At 48.2% G+C, this 19,111-nt stretch overlaps 1 protein-coding gene across 1 annotated transcript; it reads right to left on the reverse strand.

The window, feature by feature from the left end:
• Positions 1–1,546: 1,546 nt before the first annotated feature.
• On the reverse strand, positions 1,547–18,337 carry LOC114601982 (cytochrome P450 2F3-like). Its single transcript, XM_077932371.1, has 9 exons — positions 18,115–18,337; positions 13,825–13,987; positions 12,100–12,249; positions 11,800–11,960; positions 9,426–9,602; positions 9,122–9,263; positions 5,207–5,394; positions 3,766–3,907; positions 1,547–2,265 (listed from the first exon to the last, which is right to left on the reverse strand). The coding sequence occupies exons 1-9, from the start codon at positions 18,292–18,294 to the stop codon at positions 2,078–2,080; spliced, it is 1,491 nt and encodes a 496-aa protein (XP_077788497.1). The 5' UTR covers positions 18,295–18,337; the 3' UTR covers positions 1,547–2,077.
• Positions 18,338–19,111: the final 774 nt, after the last annotated feature.

The following is a 19,111-nucleotide window of genomic DNA, read 5'->3' on the forward strand; positions in this document are numbered from 1 at the left end:
GGACCGAAAGACGGGAGCTCACCCCACCGCGGGGATTCGAACCGCCGACCATACAATCGGCAAGTCCTAGGCACTGTGGTTTTACCCACAGCGCCACCCGCGTCGCCTCAAATGAACAAACATTTCTGAAATTGTGATACATAGAGCCTTCTGAAAGCGAATGTGAAGGGGAAAGTCTGGCCTATTTCTCCATCCTTGAGCAATGCTCAACCTATCCACAGCCAACAAATATAGAAAAAGAGTTTTACAAACTAGTTCTGCATTGCAAGCTTTGAATATTTATGATAAACAGAACCAGACATCAAGATTCACTGGTGTGCCTACAATCTCTGAAATTTCCTGTGTAACTTGTCTCCAAAACATGAATATTTTTGATGGTACCAATGCAGATACATTGCCAAAGGAATTGGTCTTATGTATGATCTTGGCAGCTCAAATGTTGTTTAGTCATTTAGTTGTGTCCGACTCTTCGTGACCCCCTGGACCAGAGCACGCCAGGCACTCCTGTCTTCCACTGCCTCCCGCAGTTTGGTCTAACTCATGACCAAATAGTCATTACAAAATCTTACACTGGGTGCTTGGCAACGCTCACTGTGGAATAATAATAATAATAATAATAATAATAATAATAATAATAATAATAAATTTTATTTATATCCCGCCCTCCCCAGCCTTAGCCGGGCTCAGGGCGGCTAACAACAATAAAACAGTACAAAAGTACAGCATAAACAACACTCTAAAATCATTCATTCTAAAATTAATTAATTCAAGCCACTGGCAGCCATTGGGCCAGAGCTCCACGAAGATTGCCGAAGGAGGGAGTCAGGCTGTGCCCTGGCCAAAGGCCTGGTGGAACAGCTCTGTCTTGCAGGCCCTGCGGAAAGATGTCAAGTCCCGCACGGCCCTGGTCTCTTGTGACAGAGCGTTCCACCAGATCGAGGCCACAGCCGAAAAAGCCCTGGCTCTCGTTGAGGCCAGCCTAACTTCTCTGTGGCCTGGGACCTTCAAGATGTTTTTATTTGAAGACCGTAAGTTTCTCTGTGGGGCATACCAGGAGAGGCGGTCCCGTAGGTACGAGGGTCCTAAGCCGTATAGGGCTCTAAAGGTTAAAACCAGCACCTTAAACCTGATCCTGTACTCCACCGGGAGCCAGTGCAGCTGGTATAGCACCGGGTGAATGTGATCTCGCAGCGAAGACCCCGTAAGGAGTCTCGCTGCAGCATTCTGCACCCGCTGGAGTTTCTGGGTCAGTCTCAAGGGCAGCCCCACGTAGAGCGAGTTACAATAATCCAGTCTGGAGGTGACCGTCGAATATAGCGATAATGAAGAAAGCTGTGAATCATTTGAGAGTTTTGACAAGGCATATGACTTGGCATTCCTTTATTGCATATATTGAAGGCAGCCCTGTTCAGGGAGGTTTTTAATGTGTGACATTTTAATGTATTTTTAATCTTTGTTGGAAGCCGCCCATAGTGGCTGGGGAAACCCAACCAGATGGGCAGGGTACAAATAATAAGTTGTTGTTGTTGTTGTTGTTGTTGTTGTTGTTGTTGTTGTTGTTATACAAAGGATGCCTCTTTCTCAAGAGAACCCTTCTCCCCAGCCCGGCAGATCTGGAACTAGCCTTGAAAGTCAGTCTTTTTTGCTTGGACTTTGTTATGCTGACCCATGTGCCTCTCTTAAAATTTTGTTTTTCATCTTTTCATTCCCATCTCCTGTTATAACTGTTCTCTCTGTTTTATGTACATTATAACATGAATTTTTTAAAAGGAAAAATCAAATCCCCAATCCAGTCTTCCACAACCTGGTGCCCTCCATATCGGTTTCCTGAAAATTCACCAACCATTTATTGCAATTTTCTCCTAACATTGCCTTTTTGTATGGACAGTTGCCTAAGAAGCACGTTTTTGCAAAACAGTTCAAGTCCACCAGGTGAGTTGGGTTCTTCCTCCTCCTCCTTGCACGGGCAGGCCTTCAAAGAGAGGACTTTCCTACTTTACGGCCAACCTCTCAGGAGTGCAGAGGTACTGAGACAGAAACCGATATCGTCTTGCGCCGCAACACAGGAAGGGTGAGATCAGTGCTTGCGCCAGGACGCTGACAGCTGGTATTTTGGGGGCAGCTTCCCAACGCCCACGGCCACCGGTGCGAGGCTGATCTGGCTGGGGGGCACAGGGGACTGGAGGGTGAAGGCCTGCAGGATGGTGGTGAAGAAGAGGAACAGCTCCATCCGGGCCAACCCTTCGCCCATGCAGATGCGCTTCCCTGCCAAGAGAGAAACGCAAAATCTGTCGGGCAGGTGGAAGGAGCGCTCTGAGGAAACCCACCCTCGAATTTATTCCCCCCGTGAAAGAAGTTTCCGTTCTTCTGCCTCATTCTTGGGGTGCTTTAGGAATTTCCTTTAGAAACAAGTATTAATTAAGGAATGAAGGATTTATATCTAGATGTTAGGATAGAGATGATAAAGAAAACAGGAAAACAGGAAGACACAATGAGAGATAAAGGAGGTGCTTTGGGATTGGTGGAAGTCAATGTCTTGTCGTTGTTGTTTTAGTGTTTATAATATTAACTTGTAAGATATGGATTTTTTGTTGTTGTTGTTGCTTTCTTTAGTTTTGAAATGCTGGTTTTTGTGTGTTGTGTATTGTTATTTTTTGATATCTTTCGTGGTGTTGTTGTTTGGAAAATACTAATAAAATTTATTTTTTAAAAATCAATAAAAAGAAGAAGAAGAAAAAAAGGAATGAACCATGGTATGTTTTTATTTCGCCTTTAACATCTATGGATTATTTCTGTTGTACGGTTTTAAAACCAATAAAGCATTTTTTGAAAACACTCTGTGAGGTGAGTGAGGCTGAGAGACTTCAGAGAAGTGTGACTAGCCCAAGGTCACCCAGCAGCTGCATGTGGAGGAGCGGAGACGCGAACCCAGTTCACCAGATTACGAGTCTACCACTCTTAACCACTACACCACACTGGCTTTCAAACAGATTTAGTGGGAACAATTACTCATAGGTACGTTGATCAATAGCCAATAATAATAATAATAATAATAATAATAATAATAATAATAATAATAATAATAATTTATTATTTATACCCCGTCCATCTGGCTGGGCTTTCCCAGCCACTCTGGGCGGCTTCCCAAAAAATATTAAAATACTGTAATACATCAATACTGTAATATGATACATAGGCATTAAAAGAAAGTGTTAAATGGCTGATAGGTGAAAAGATACGCTGGAAGAGTCATGGTTGAAACAGTGCCCCTTCCATGAGAGGTGCAGAGGGTGGCAACATGGGAAAGGGCCTTTTCTGCAGTGGCTCCCCATTTCTGGGATGCTCTACACAGGCAGGCTCACACGGTGCCTTCATTATAAATCTTTAGGTGCCGGGCAAAAATGTTCCTCTTTGGCCTCTATCTGTGGCCCCTTGCAGTGGGTGGGATTTTTGTAATGTATTCTTTTAATGGGGTGTGCAGCAACAGGTCGTTAAGTTGTCAACCCAGCCGCTCTCCCATGCTGTACATGGCAGGTATAATGCAGGGGAGCCCTGCAGGATCAGCCCCCCCCAGCCCTGCATCCTGTTCTCCCAGTGGCCCCCAGATGCCTGCGAGAAGCCGAGTCAAGTAGGACCAGAACTTTCCTTTCTCTGACCCTCCTGAGAAGGACCGTCCAGAAATGAACCTCATAGGAGAGAGACCACCCACCAACGCCACTCCCCCCTCCCCTCCCATTGGAATGGAAGGAGCTCCCCCCCACGTACCTGCTGAGAAAGGCATGAACGCCTCCACCTTCTTGAAGCAGCCTTGGCTATCCAAGAATCTCCCCGGGTCAAATTCTTGAGGGTTGGAGTGCTCCTCTGAGTCATAGTGAACGCTGCTCAGCAAAGGATAGATGTAGGTCCCCTGGGAGAATCATATACAGTGGTACCTCGGGTTACAGACGCTTCAGCTTACAGACGCTTCAGGTTACAGACTCTGCTAACCCAGAAATAGTACCTCGGGTTAAGAACTTTGCTTCAGGATGAGAACAGAAATCGTGCTCCAGTGGTGCGGCGGCAGCGGGAGGCCCCATTAGCTAAAGTGGTACCTCAGGTTAAGAACAGTTTCAGGTCAATCAATGAAATTTTATTAATATTTTCATATTGAGATATTTGTAGATTTTTCTCTCTCTATTTTTTCTTTTTTTCTTCTTTTTTCTCTTTTTTATATATGTGTGCTTATTTAAAATATGTATGTATTTGCAATATTTTGCTTACATTTTGTAATAATTATGTTAAATAAATTAATAAATGATATATATATATATATATATATATATATATATATATATATATATATATATATGAACAGTTTCAGGTTAATGACGTACCTCCAGAATGAATTAAGTTCTTAACCCGAGGCACCACTGTAGTTATTTATTTCCTTCACATCTGATGGGTGGGTGTTCCACAGGGTGGGTGCCACCATCGAGAAGGCCCTCTGCCTGGTTCCCTGTAACCTCACTTCTTGCAGTGAGGGAACCACCAGAAGGCCCTCGGAGCTGGACCTCAGTGTCCAGCCAGAACAATGGGGGTGGAGACGCTCCTTCAGGTATACAGGACCGAGGCCATTTAGGGCTTTAAAGGTAAGCACCAACACTTTAAAATGTGCTCGGAAACATACTGGGAGCCAGCGAAGATCCTTTAGGCCTGGTGTTATATGTTCCCGGCAGCCTTTCTCAGTCACCAGTCTAGCTGCCGCATTCTGGATTAGTCACCTTCAAAGTTAGCCCCCCACAGACCTCATTCCACTAATTCATTGCAGGTGGTTGAACTCTGTGACCCTTTGGGTCCCTTCCAACTCTTTAATTCTATGATTATTGGCCTGTCAAGCACAGCATTCCAACTCTAGAGAAACCCAGTGTTGATTTTGTTTCAAAATCTTCCCTGCACTTTACATCATTTAGTAGTATTAAAAAGTTCCAGAAGGACAAGCAGCCTGGCAGACAGATAAGGCAGCTTCCTGGGAGCTTTGAAATATACCCATTTCACAGGTGGAGAACTGACTCCTGTGGATAAATGCCTTTCCAAGGCAAGTCCAGGTGTGACATGGGAGGCACTGAGCTCAAATCCTGTCCCCGCCCTGACCCAGGAGTTTCAGACCAGTTGCATGGAGGGCCCAAAGGCCGGATCCTGATCCCTCCACCCCTGCTGGGAATCTTACCTTGGGGATGACATAACCCCTGAAGTGGATGTCTTTCCTGGCCATGCGGGGAAGATTCATGGGTATGATATCGCTGAATCGCTGGATCTCGTGCAAGACAGCCTCCATATAGGGCATTTTGTTCCTGTCCTCACTGGCTGGGATCCGGTCCCTCCCAATCACTCGATCGATTTCCTCGTGGAGCTTTTCTTGGGGAAAAGAGAACAATTCCTGTGTCACAGGGAGCTGAGCAAGATGACCTTTTGGGTCCCTTAAAAAGGTAAAGGTAAAGGTACCCCTGCCCGTACAGGCCAGTCTTGACAGACTCTAGGGTTGTGCGCCCATCTCACTCAAGAGGCCGCTGTCCGCAGACACTTCCGGGTCACGTGGCCAGCGTGACAAAGCTGCATCTGGCGAGCCAGCGCAGCACACGGAAACGCCGTTTACCTTCCCGCTAGTAAGCGGTCCCTATTTATCTACTTGCACCCGAGGGTGCTTTCGAACTGCTAGGTTGTCAGGCGCTGGGACCGAACAACGGGAACGCACCCCGCCGCGGGGATTCAAACCGCCGACCATGCGATCGGCAAGCCCTAGGCGCTGAGGCTTTTACCCACAGCGCCACCCGCGTCCCTTACAACTGGGTCCCTTACAACTGTACAATTCCATCATTCTATGACTGAGCACCTGTTCACAATCAGGATAGCACCGTGCCTTTCCCTCTTGACACCCTTTCACTGGGACATTTTTCGGGATGGAGGGAGGACAAGATGGAGGGGCCATGGGCACAAATCCCTCTCGTCTGGGAACTGTGTGTATACAGTATTTTTTGCTCTATGTTGTTGTTTAGTCGTGTCCGACTCTTTGTGACCCCATGGACCAGAGCATGCTCTACAAGACTCACTTTTTCCCTCCTAAAAAGTAAAGGGGAAATGTGTGTGCGTCTTATGGAGCGAATGCAGGCTGCACAGCTATCCCAGAAGCCAGAACAGCAAGAGGGATTGCTGCTTTCACTGCGCAGCGATCCCTCTTGCTGTTCTGGCTTCTGAGATTCAGAATTTTTTTTTTCTTGTTTTCCTCCTCCAAAAACTAGGTGCGTCTTGTGGTCTGGTGCGTCTTATAGAGCAAAAAATACGGTAACCTTTTTCTAGATGATGTTACTCTCGCCAGGACGGAACTACATGTCCTGTTAATCTCACATCTTGACTACTGCAGTCACTTCTATTTGGGGCTTCCCTTGAGGGTGGAAATTGCCTGTTTCTTTATCTTACTGCAGGACGCGGGTGGCGCTGTGGGTAAAAGCCTCAGCGCCTAGGGCTTGCCGATCGAAAGGTCGGCGGTTCGAATCCCCGCAGCGGGGTGCGCTCCCGTTGCTTGGTCCCAGCGCCTGCCAACCTAGCAGTTCGAAAGCACCCCCGGGTGCAAGTAGATAAATAGGGACCGCTTTCTAGCGGGAAAGTAAACAGCGTTTCCGTGTGTGGCTCTGGCTCGCCAGATGCAGCTTTGTCACGCTGGCCACGTGACCCGGAAGTGTCTCCGGACAGCGCTGGCCCCCGGCCTCTTGAGTGAGATGGGCGCACAACCCTAGAGTCTGGCAAGACTGGCCCGTACGGGCAGGGGTACCTTTACCTTTACCTTTACTTATCTTACTGCATTCATAGATCACCTTTTTCTCCATGGAAATAAAGGTGGTGTACATGGTCCACCCAGCCCTCCATGGAGAAGAGTGCACTTAAGTTTGGGCAGTTGCCTTCCATCATCAGCTTGATCTGTTCTTGGCATCTGACTGTCTTGAGAGACAATGGAGTGTGCCACCGGGGTGAAGTCAAACGGCTGTGTTAGGAGCACCAAAGTGACCTCCCCAGGGCGCAAGCCTGGGCAGCGTGTCTGGAGGTCCTGGGCTGCCCAGAGGACAAGACCCCCCTTTCGGATTTCCTGATGTGGTCCAAAGGAAAGCAGAGCAAGACGTTTGGCACCAGCTGGGCTGCAGGAGTTGCAGGAAGGTGACGTACAAGGTGCCATACAACCATCTTAGGGACCTCACTCCTGATTTGTGTAGGGCAGGAATGTCCAACTTCAAGTAGGCTGTGAGCTACTTTGTTGTTGTTGTTTAGTCATTTAGTCGTGTCCGCCTCTTCGTGACCCCCTGGACTTGAGCACGCCAGGCACTTCTGTCTTCCACTGCCTCCCGCAGTTTGGTCAAACTCATGCTGGTAGCTTCGAGAACACCGTCCCACCATCTCGTCCTCCGTCGTCCCCTTCTCCTTGTGCCCTCCATCTTTCCCAACATCAGGGTCTTTTCCAGGGAGTCTTCTCTTCTCATGAGGTGGCCAAAGTCTTGGAGCCTCAGCTTCACGATCTGTCCTTCAGTGAGCACTCAGGGCAGATTTCCTTCAGAATGGAGAGGTTTGATCTTCTTGCAGTTCATGGGACTCTCAAGAGTCTCCTCCAGCACCAGAATTCAAAAACATCTACTACCCAGTATCAAAAGCTGGCAGTGATCTAACACACTCTCCCCTTGTCATTCTTTAGCAAGCATTCCCTTCTCCCACCCATCAGAAGTCATTTAAATGTCCCTTAAAGGTAAAGGGACCCCTGACCATTAGGTCCAACTCTGGGGTTGCGGTGCTCATCTCGCTTTACTGGCTGAGGGAGCCGGCGTCCAGCTTCCGGGTCATGTGGCCAGCATGACTAAGCCGCTTCTGGCGAACCAGAGCAGCACACAGAAACGCCATTTACCTTCCCGCCGGAGCGGTACCTATTTATCTACTTGCACTTTGACATGCTTTCGAACTGCTAGGTTGGCAAGAGCAGGGACCGAGCAACAGGAGCTCACCCTGTCACGGGGATATGAACCACCAACCTTCTGCTTGGCAAGTCCTAGGCTCTGTGGTTTAACCCACAGTGCCACCCGCATCCCCTCAATGCCCCTTAGTTCCCTCTAAAGCACATGCAGAAACTGCCTATTTGACCATTGAACCCACTCTTGATCTTGTCCGCTCCAGCTGCCAGAGCCTGCCTTCGCTTGCAGGGGAAGCTGCTAACTCACCGAGGGTTTGAGACCCATAGGGTACCCTCACTTGGCTTAGCCAGCCAATCAAAGTCATACTACCCTGAACACACCCAACCGTGTCTGATCTTGGAAGCTAAGCAGGGTCAGGCCTGGTTAGCATTTGGATGGGAGACCATTTGGAGATACCAGATGCCATAGGCTTTCCCTCCTTTTGGGCGTATGGAGTGATAGGGGAGTGGTAGTATCTCTGGTTGGGGACACATCCTACTCCTTCTGGGGTACAGTGGTGCCTCGCAAGACGAAATTAATCCGTTCCGCGAGTCTCTTCATCTTGCGGTTTTTTCGTCTTGCGAAGCACGGCTATTAGCGGCTTAGCGGCTTAGCGGCTATTAGCGGCTATTAACGGCTTAGCGGCTTAGCGGCTTTAAGAAAAAGGAAACAAACTCGCAAGAACTCGCAAGATGTTTCGTCTTGCGAAACAAGCCCATAGGGAAATTCGTCTTGCGGAACGACTCAAAAAACGGAAAACCCTTTCGTCTAGCGAGTTTTTCGTCTTGCGAGGCATTCGTCTTGCGGGGCACCACTGTACGTTGAATAAAGCTGTAAATATGCTCTCTGTCTGCATCTTCCGTTGTGGATTACGTATACACTCTGCTGACAGAGTGTGCACAGGTCTCGGAAATTACCTGAGGCTCGTGTCGCTAATTGAGTGATGCTGTTCCACGGGAGACCGGTGATCGTCCAGATCGTCCAACTGGGGGCCTGCCTGATGCCTCCGTCTCCCTGGCAGCATTCCAACAACTTTGTCCACCTCTGGTCCCTACCCAACAGTCTTCTCTCACCTGTGGCTCCCAGAAGCTGTCAGCATGCGACAGTGGACACACCTGGGGACAGCCTGGTCTGTAGTTTCCTCCTTCTGCCCTCACCTTGAATCTGGGGGTACTTCAGCATAGTGAGGAATCCATATCTCAGGGTGGTGCCGATCGTCTCCGTCCCAGCGAAGAACAAGTTGAAGGTGGCCATGACCAAATTCTCCATGCAAAATTCAGAAGCCGGATTATTCTTTTCCTGCCAAGAGATCGAGGTCAGCTATGATGCCTGCATTGAAGGGGGGGGGTCAGGCTAGATGACCCTTGGGGTCCCTTCCAATTCCACCATTCTCTGAAACCTGCAGACAGCACGTTTTAGGGGGGGGGGCAGATGATGGAGATGAGGAAGTTCATTCCTTACCTGACCCATCTTAACTAAGAAGCAGTCGATGTAGTTGTGGGGGTCAGAGGGATCCAGCAAGGCCTGCTGCATCTGGATCCTCTCCTCTATGAAGCGGATGATCCCCTGGGAACATTTGCTGGCCGCGTGGTGGGATCCGGGGATCTTCTCCATGATCTCCGGGAAAATGTTGTACAGCTGCGGGGGAAGAAGAAGGGGAGCAATGGAAGGGCGTTACCACATTTGGCTGACCTTAGGTTGTGCCTCTTGCAAACTCAGATTCCCCCAAAAAAGGCACGTGCTGAGAAGAAGAAGAAGAGTTTGGATTTGATATCTCGCTTTATCACTACCCGAAGGAGTCTCAAAGCGGCTAACATTCTCCTTTCCCTTCCTCCCCCACAACAAACACCCTGTGAGGTGAGTGGGGCTGAGAGACTTCAGAGAAGTGTGACTGGCCCAAGGTCACCCAGCAGCTGCAGGTGGAGGAGCGAGGAAGCGAACCCGGTTCACCAGATTACGAGTCCACTGCTCTTAACCACTGCACCACACTGAGGCTTATGCCTGCCTGGAAAAGTGACCCTTGACTCTTTGCACATGCTCATGGGTCCTTGGGCTCTCCTTTCCAAAAGCCTCCCTTCGCTTCAGAAATTCCAGCGCTGCCTTCTGCCCTGCAAGGCCCACGAGTTAGAACACTCTACACAATGAACTGGAGAGACGGAGTCAGCCGATTGCTGTGGTTGCTTAGCATAAAGCAGTCAGGTGGGGGTAAATTGAGCCCCCTAGGCAACAAATCGCTCCTTCCTGCCACAGATTTATGAACCCTGACCTAATAATCTGGATTTCTGGTATTCAGGGCTTTGGCAAAATGCTCTCCTGGAAGGGAGATTCCATAAGCGAAAATATCTAGGGCAGAGCTTGAAGGACTAGATAGGCAGACAGATAGATGGCATGATTTTAATTCTTATACAAGAATTGAGACACGTGGTCACTCAGTGCAGCCTGCCTTTGCAAACGTCTGTCTCATTTAAGACTAGAGAGAACTTTGAGCGTCCATAATGATGGATCTTGGCCTCTGTTTATTTCCTTGATACACCAGGAATATCGTGCTAGAAAACTACCTCAGAAACATTGGACTCTATAGAGGGACCCATTTGAATAAAATATGTTAATTGAATCAAACTTCCAAACTCTTATGGAAAGACGCTGAAATTCTTAAAGTGACCTTAACAGAAAAGCCAAACCATTGCTTTTGTTTTCTTTTATTGTTTATGGCTTGTTTGTTGCCATATATGTGTTTTTTGACCAAACTGCGGGAGGCAGTGGAAGACAGGAGTGCCTGGCGTGCTCTGGTCCAGGGGGTCACGAAGAGTCAGACACGACTAAACGACTAAACAACAACAACAATGTATTTTTCAAATTGCTATAATTCAAAATGATGGATTAAAAATTAATGATGGTGATGGTGATGATGTAATTCACAGGGGAATACTGTGTCTAATAAATAGTCTTTATTTGCAAATATAATAATAATAATAATAATAATAATAATAATAATAATAATAATAATTTATTTATACCCCGCCCTCCCCAGCCAAGGCCGGGCTCAGAGCGGCTTACAAGCAATAATAAAAACAAGATGAATGATTACAACTTAAAAACAAAAATAAAATACAACATTAAAATAATGGAACATTAAAATATTAAAATGTAGCCTCATTGCAGGAGGAAAAGGAAAAGAAAAAAGAAAGAGAGGGAGGGAGGGAATCAAACTGGCTCCAAGCCAAAGGCCAGGCGGAACAACTCTGTCTTACAGGCCCTGCGGAAAGAAATCAGATCCTGCAGGGCCCTGGTCTCATGAGACAGAGCGTTCCACCAGGCCGGGGCCAGTGTTGAAAAGGCCCTGGCTCTGGTTGAAGCCAATCTAACTTCCTTAGGGCCTGGGACCTCTAGGGTGTTGTTATTTATGGACCTTGAGGCTCTCCGTGGGGCATACCAGGAGAGGCGGTCCCGTAGCTGCGAGGGTCCTAGGCCGTGAAGGGCTTTAAAGGTCAAAAGCAGCACCTTAAATCTGACCCTGTACTCCACCGGGAGCCAGTGCAGCTTGAAAAGCACTGGGTGAATATGCTCCCATGGCAGAGACCCCGTGAGGAGCCTCGCTGCAGCATTCTGTACCCGTTGGAGTTTCTGGGACAGCTTCAGCTTCAAGTATAAGCTTTATATGCATTAATGCTTTGCTATCTCCTTGGAACTGGGCTGTATCTTTGCTCTTTTGCCCTTCCATGCTGTGACACTCTGTTGTTTAACTTTTCAGTTCTTTGCTTTTAAAAACACACGATAATAAGTAAAGGGTAGATATATGGGGGGGGGGGGAGGTTTGCAGTCCGTCTCCCCTCACCTGAGACGGGGGCAGGCTGGCCATGCGGAACCGTTCTGTGATCAGCTCGCTCAAGGTGATGAATTTCTCGTCGTCGTACTGGAACCTGTACCCAAAGACGATGGAGCAGATGACATTGGAGACGGCTCGGCTGATGACGACGGTGGGGTCAAAGGGCGTCCCTAGTGGGGAGAGGCAGGAGGAGGGAAGGAAAGGTCTGTCTTTGGCAAGAGCACACAATGGCTACGCTTGTGGACCAAGCACCACAGAGTCTTCTAGAGGCAACCAATCCTTTAATTATGAATTTCTCCAGAGGCCTACCTTGCAACTTACGGAACTCCTCTGCCAGGCACCAGGCCTCCTCCTGGATCAGCTCCTCGGTGGACCGTTTCCCCATCCCAAAATTCCTCAAGGTGGTGAGGCTGAACCTGCGAAGCTGCCTCCACCGATCGCCGTTGGAAAAGGTCACCCCTGGCCAAGCAATATTATGATTATTGTAATATTTTTGTGTATATCCCCCCTTCTTCCGTGACAGGGACAGATTGTCTCTTCGATACCCATCCTTTTAAAACCTTGGCTGATTCATGTGTTATGATTGCCAGAGACATCTCCCACAACCTCCCATTTCCTGACCTCCAGTTTGCTGCATAAATTTCTCCTAACCTTTCTACTGCTGAGATAAACAGTGGTTGCGAAGGGCATTGTTTATGTGCCGGTCGAATGTTGCTAAGTACATTGCTTTCAAGAAAAAACCAGGGTGGGTAAAACCAGCCTTTGCCAACCTGGTGCCCTCCAGCTGTTTGGGGGATGAGAACTTGCATCTCTCCCAGTAACATCTGGCCCAGTTGGCTGGTGATGTGCCAAGAACTGGAACACAGCTGCGAACCCATGCCTCTCTGAATTTTGCAACGCAGTTCTTCAGCCAAGTCAAGTGCCGCAAAAATAAAGCATGCATAAGAATTGAGCGGGTTGAGCAAAGAGGACCAATGGTCAAGAAGGCAGTTTCTGCATGTGCTGTAGAGGGAAGTGAGGGGGGACTCATCCACCTGGGAAGGGAGCCCATCAAGGAGAAGGAAAACCCTTGTCCTAAAACCCTGCTGCCTTGTGGGATATCTTCAGGAGAAGTCAAGGCAAAGGATTAAACCCTACACAAATCCCTAAGGTGATTGGATGGTTCCTTGTACGCCTCCTTCTGGCAACTCCTGCAGCCAAGCTGGTGCCAAACATCTTGCTCTGCTTTCCTTGGGACATATCAGTGGGACCAGGAGGGGTCTTGTCCTCTGGGGACCCCAGGACTCCCATGTACACTGCCCAGCCTTCCGCCCTGGGGAGGTCACTTTGGTGCTGCTAACACAATGGTTTGCCTTCACCCCAGAGGCACACTCCATTGTCTCTAGAGACAGAGAGGTGCCAATAACTAAACATTAATTACCCGTCCTTTACCATAAGGTCCCAGGGTATGGGTTGGGGTTGCAACATTAAAGCACAAGGTTAAAAACAGCTTACGGTAACTTGCAGTCAAAGAAATAAGGTGGTTATAAGGCTTTTTTGGGGGGGATTGCTTTGCAATGTTGTACATATTAAGAAAAATGGGCATGTTAGGAGAATCTTGCACTCAAATGTGGATGAATAATTCACAAACCAATGTGGGTATGTGGGGAACTGAAGTCAAGACTGGGGAAGATGAGAAACTGATAAAACCAAAATTGACAGATCATAGAATTGTAGACATCCAACCTCTGCCTGAAAACCTTCACGGAAGGAGAGTTCACAACCTCTGGGGGGAGACCGTTCCACTGTCTAACAGCTTTCCCCATCAGTTAGTTCTTCCTAATGTTTAGTCAGAATCTCCTTTCTTGTAACTTGAAGCCATGGGCTCGAGTCCTATCGGCCCATCCCTAGCTGGCGCTGATTGGAATTGTAGTCCAAACCAGATGGAGGGCACCAGGTTGGCAGTCTACCCTCCAACATGTCAGATGAGTGACAGAAAGATGGGCTGAGCTGTGCCCCAAGCCCCCTTTCCCCCCACAGGGATGGACCTCTCACTGTGATCATTGAAATCCTTGGAGAAGGACGGTATCTGCCCTCTCGCGTTGAAGTCCTCTGCCTGGTCCACCAGGGCCTCCTTCACCACCTTGTAGCCGCTCAAGACCACGACTCGCCGCAGCCCCAGGTAGACGGTGAAGACCGAGCCGTAGGCCTCGCTCAGCTGCCGGGAGAAGAGCCTCAGGTTGGCCCAGGTGTGGACAGGTGAGAGGATAACTGGACAGGAAGGGAGCCCAATGGGAAGGGAAGTGAGGCCTGGGGAGGGGAGGGCAGATGGAAGATTCAGGGCAGATGGAGGACATATTTGGGGCAAAGAGTTAAACTATGGAACTTGCTTCCACAGGAGGAAGTGATGGCCACCAAATTGGATGGCTTTGAAAGACAACTTCAGGGAGGAGAGGGCTCTTGTTGGCATCTGGCCAGAATGGCTCTGCTCTGTCTTCACAGCTGGAGACAGCAAGACTTCCAAACCCTAGTCAGTCGAATCCACAGGAGGGGAGACGACTCTTGTGCTTGGATCCTGCTCGCAGGTTTCCCATTAGGGCATCTGACTGACTGCTGTGAGACGAGGACGCTGGACTAGATGGGACACTGGCCTGATCCAGCAGGCTTTACTGACCCATCTCTCCCATATCTGACCCTCTCCCATTAATGTGCGAGGTGGAATTACTGTTAGGGTCATCATTAGTCAGGCCAACGTCACCCGTGCAAGAGTGTGCCGTGACCGCAAGACAGACTATTAAAGTGAAAAGTGCAAGGAGGGTTCTGAAACATGGGTTGAGTAATTTGTATTTCATGGACTGTGATTTAGTGAGAGATGGAGAAGCGTCAGAAGGTGTTTGGTTAGAGGAGGAACGGCTCAGGTGACATAGATTTGCCTATTGTCCTAATGCAGGCATGGCCGAACTTGGCCCTCCAGCTGTTTTGGGACTACAACTCCCATCATCTCTAGCTAACAGGACCAGTGGTCAGGGATGATGGGAATTGTAGTCCCAAAAACAGCTGGAGGGCCGGGTTCGGCCACGCATGTAATGGAAATGCTCCCCCTGTCTCTTTGGACTCTCTCCTGCTAGGGAATAAAGTCTGACTGATTGGGATTTGAGGGTGAGCCTCCATACCTCAACCCCCAATGGTGAGTAGGGCAGGGACAGGAACAACTAATGGAGAAACTCCAGGTTCAGAGGCAGAAGGAGTGCCAGCTTGGCCCCTAAATGTGGGGTGCATGGGCCTGGCACCGAAATTTGTGGGTGCTCAGCTCCTTCATGCGGAATTTAGTGGGCCTCAGGGAGTTGGCACATATGAGAGGCAGTCTAACTGTGAACAGCTGTGTGTGAATCTGAACTTACAATATGGTTGTAGATGATGGCACGGGTATAAGATTGACGTAACTTAAATATGACATGAGATTCTTCTTCCTGAACCTGGTACCGGCCTCATCTCAGGGAAAACTTCACACCTTGAAATGGTCAACACATGCAAATCCAGTTGCTGGCAAAAATCTATTCAAACTCCAGAATGCATGATGTTATATACTGAGTTGAATAGGATCCAAAATGCAGCAGTCTGATTGGTCCTAGAACAATAGGATTCAGAATGCAGCAGTCTGATTGGTCCTAGAACAATGCAGCAGTATGATTGGTCTGCAGGAGCCACCCAATCCCGGAATTAGCCAATCACGTGCAGCCCATTGTGTAAATAATGTATATAAAGCAGATATTTTGGGGGAACATTCATTCCTCCTCACCACTATGAGCTGAATAAAGAGCATGAAATCCACTCCCAACTCCGAGTATATTTCACATGACTTCAAGACAGCCAAGAGATAGCCAGGTTCAGTTAACTGCTCGCTATACCTCCCTTTGGTTAAACAAAACACACATAGAGTGATAAGCAAGCAGATAAGGCCAGTTTTCAGTCCTTTTCTCACTCAGATGGCCATGGGATGGAGCTGGGTGTGTGTGTGTGACAGGGAACGGGAATCGCTCATCTCAATGCCCCTCCCTTCCTTACAAGGAGACATTAGCCAAGACCCCAGCTCCTCTGGCTCTAACAGGACAGCACTTAACCCAGTGCTCTCCAGGACTCAGCACACTTCTGCTTTGCTTTAAAGACAGGTATATTTTCCTCTCCTGCCCCTACTGAGCCAGTGTGGTGTAGTGGTTAAGAGCGGTAGACTCGTAATCTGGTGAACTGGGTTCGCGTCTCCGCTCCTCCACCTGCAGCTGCTGGGTGACCTTGGGCCAGTCACACTTCTCTGAAGTCTCTCAGCCCCACTCACCTCACAGAGTGTTTGTTGGGGGGGAGGAAGGGAAAGGAGAATGTTAGCTGCTTTGAGACTCCTTAAAGGGAGTGAAAGGCGGGATATCAAATCCAAACTCTTCTTCTTCTCTACTGCTAGTGCGGGTAGGTTTATGGCAAACTTGTTGGGCCAACGTTTCTATAGGCTTTTAATAATGGGGAAGCTTTCACTCTTCCGATCAAGAGTGTGGGCATCGTAGCCAAGAATTCTTTTAGCCCAAAAATGGGAGATAACAAGAAGTACCAACGAAAGAAGAGTGGCAGATGAAGATGTTGGACTTTGCAGAACTGGTGAAGCTGAAAAGAAAAATCTGAAACCTGCACGATCAAGTATTCCAAAAGGACTGGATTAAATTTATACGATATCTGAAAGATTATTGTAAACAATTAACATCACTAGCAGGTTTGGTTATCTGAAGATTTGTAATGAGAAATTTTCTACCTTTCTATATTTATTTAACATTTGAGTCATTTTGTAATGAGCGCAATTAGAATTGGAAAACGTACAGAATGCAAGGATATAAAGGTTAATTTTGAAAGCCATGAGGGGGGAGTGAAGGAAGTTGATAGGCTCTAAAGAGCCAGCCAGACACAGTAAGACATCAAACATTAAAAGCTTCCCTAAACAGGGCTGCCTTCAGATGTCTTCTAAAAGTCCTGTAGTTGTTTATTTCCTTGACATCCGCTGGGAGGGCGTTCCACATGGCGGGCGCCACCACCGAGAAGGCCCTCTGCCTGGTTCCCTGTAACCTCACTTCTGGCAGGGAGGGAACCTCCAGAAGGCCCTCGGAACAGGACCTCAGTGTCCGGGGCTGGACGATGTGGGTGGGGACGCTCCTTCAGGTATACATATTGTGACACTTCTATTTCATGTAATAAAATAGCTTTCTATATTCCTTTGGTGTGAGAAGTTCTTAAGGGTTAACACATACACATAAGAATAGATCATGTTACAACTCCAGCAAAAGATCCCAAACCTCTCAGCAGTGTGTATATGAACATGCATGAGTGCTGGCTGTGCACATGTGAGTTCAGGTACACACTTGAATTATCAGGTTCTGGAGAAATGTTGTGAGGAGGGCTATTGCCTTCATCTCTGACTGTGGGCGTCACAGAGGTACCTGGCTGGCCCCTGTGGTGGGCTAGAGAACCCCCTTTGGACAGATCCAGCAGCCCTCGCTTTCCTACAGAGATAAGTCCCCAACTGCAGACCCTCCAATTTTTCAGGGACATCCCTGATTTAGAGAAGCCGTCCCAGTTTCTGATTTGATCCTGGAATGCCCCACTTTTCGTTGGAGAAATGTTGGAGGGTATGGAGTCATCCAACTCCCGAGCCGTCTGAAGGTAATCCTGTATAGGGAAGGCTTTTTAATGTTCTATTATGTTTTTATATATCGTATTTTTCGCTATATAAGACGCACCAGACCACAAGACGCACCTAGTTTTTGGAGGAGGAAAGGAAGAAAAAAAAATATTCTGAATCTCAGAAGCCAGAACAGCAAGAGGGATCGCTGCGCAGTGAAAGCAGCAATCCCTGTTGCTGTTCTGGCTTCTGGGATAGCTGCGCAGCCTGCATTCACTCCATAAGACGCACACACATTTCCCCTTACTTTTTAGGAGGGAAAAAGTGAGTCTTATAGAGCAAAAAATATGGTGTGTTGGAAGCTGCCCAGAGTGGCTGGCGCAACCCAGTAAGATGTGTGGGGTATAAGTAGCAAAATTATCATTATGGAATGGGGCGTCCCTGTTTTCATTTGAGAAATGTCGAAGATTAATCTTTAATGTTTTAATCTTTAATCTTTAATTTTTAATCTTTCATTGGTTACTTATTATTATTATTACTATTATTATATGCAACTGCAGGGCTGCTTGCACCCTTCCAATCCCCACCGGCCAAGCTTGCAGCCTTGGCTGCCTTCCCAGAGGGAGAGTTTAGGTCTACTGTTAGGGCTTCACTGGAGGAGAGGAGCAGGGAGGCGAATGGAGACTCACCTTCTCCAGGGATCTGAGCATGTTGTTTGGGTCCAGTTGGAGAAAATTCCCCAGGATGGGGAGCGGGGTGGGTCCAGGGGGCAGACGGCCTTTGCCGCCTTTGCCCTTCCATCCCAAGCCCAGGAATAAGACGCCACAGACGCAAAGGAGCAGGAAGAGAGACCCAGAGAGCAGCTCCATGGAGGACCCTGCCCAAGAGATGCCCCCTCTGGGCTACGGGGAGGTGCTGAGAGGACTTATAAGGGCGGCTGGGGAACACCCAGCTCTCCACATTGGTTATCCAGTAACTCCCGGTCCTCCGACCCATTTCCAAGCCAGCTGGGGGGACTCTCCCATCTCCAATCAGGAAGTTAATTTTCCTAATTTATCAAGGGCCACATAATGGGCGTTTCACTGCAAATATTGGGCAGGGCATGGGAAAACAGATTAGATCGAGGTTCGTTAAGGTTGGGGCTGGAATGGTATTTTTCTTTTCTTTTTTAATGCTATGATATACATGTTTATGTCTTACCATATAATTGTTGCAGAAGCATCCAATAAATTTCTGGGGGGGGGGGGTATCCTCCACCTGCCTTTCCAGGCTCACGTCCGCACCATCCCTCTAAAGTGCTATGATTCTACTTTAAACGGCCATGGCTTCCCCCAGAGAATCATGGGAAGTGTAGTCTGTTTCAATGCGCTGAGAGGTGTTCAGAGACCCTCCCTATTCGCCTCCCAGAGCTACAGTTCCCTGAGAAGAGGAACTCTGTTTATTTCCTACAAATTCCTGTTTGTTTGCTGTGTCCCATAGTGGTAATAGTGTCAGACTAGAACCTGGGAAAGACTAGGGTTCAAATCCCCCCCCCACCTCAGCCGTGAAGCTCATTTGGGTGCCCTTGGGCTAGTCAGTCACTCTCAGCCTAACCTACCTCGCAAGGTTGTTGTTGTGGAGATTAAATAGGGAGGGAAAGAACTATGTACGCTTCCTTTTTTAAATTACTATTGTTATTGAAAGAAT

Source organism: Podarcis muralis, chromosome 7 (genome assembly GCF_964188315.1).
Source record: "Podarcis muralis chromosome 7, rPodMur119.hap1.1, whole genome shotgun sequence".
NCBI lineage: Eukaryota > Metazoa > Chordata > Lepidosauria > Squamata > Lacertidae > Podarcis > Podarcis muralis.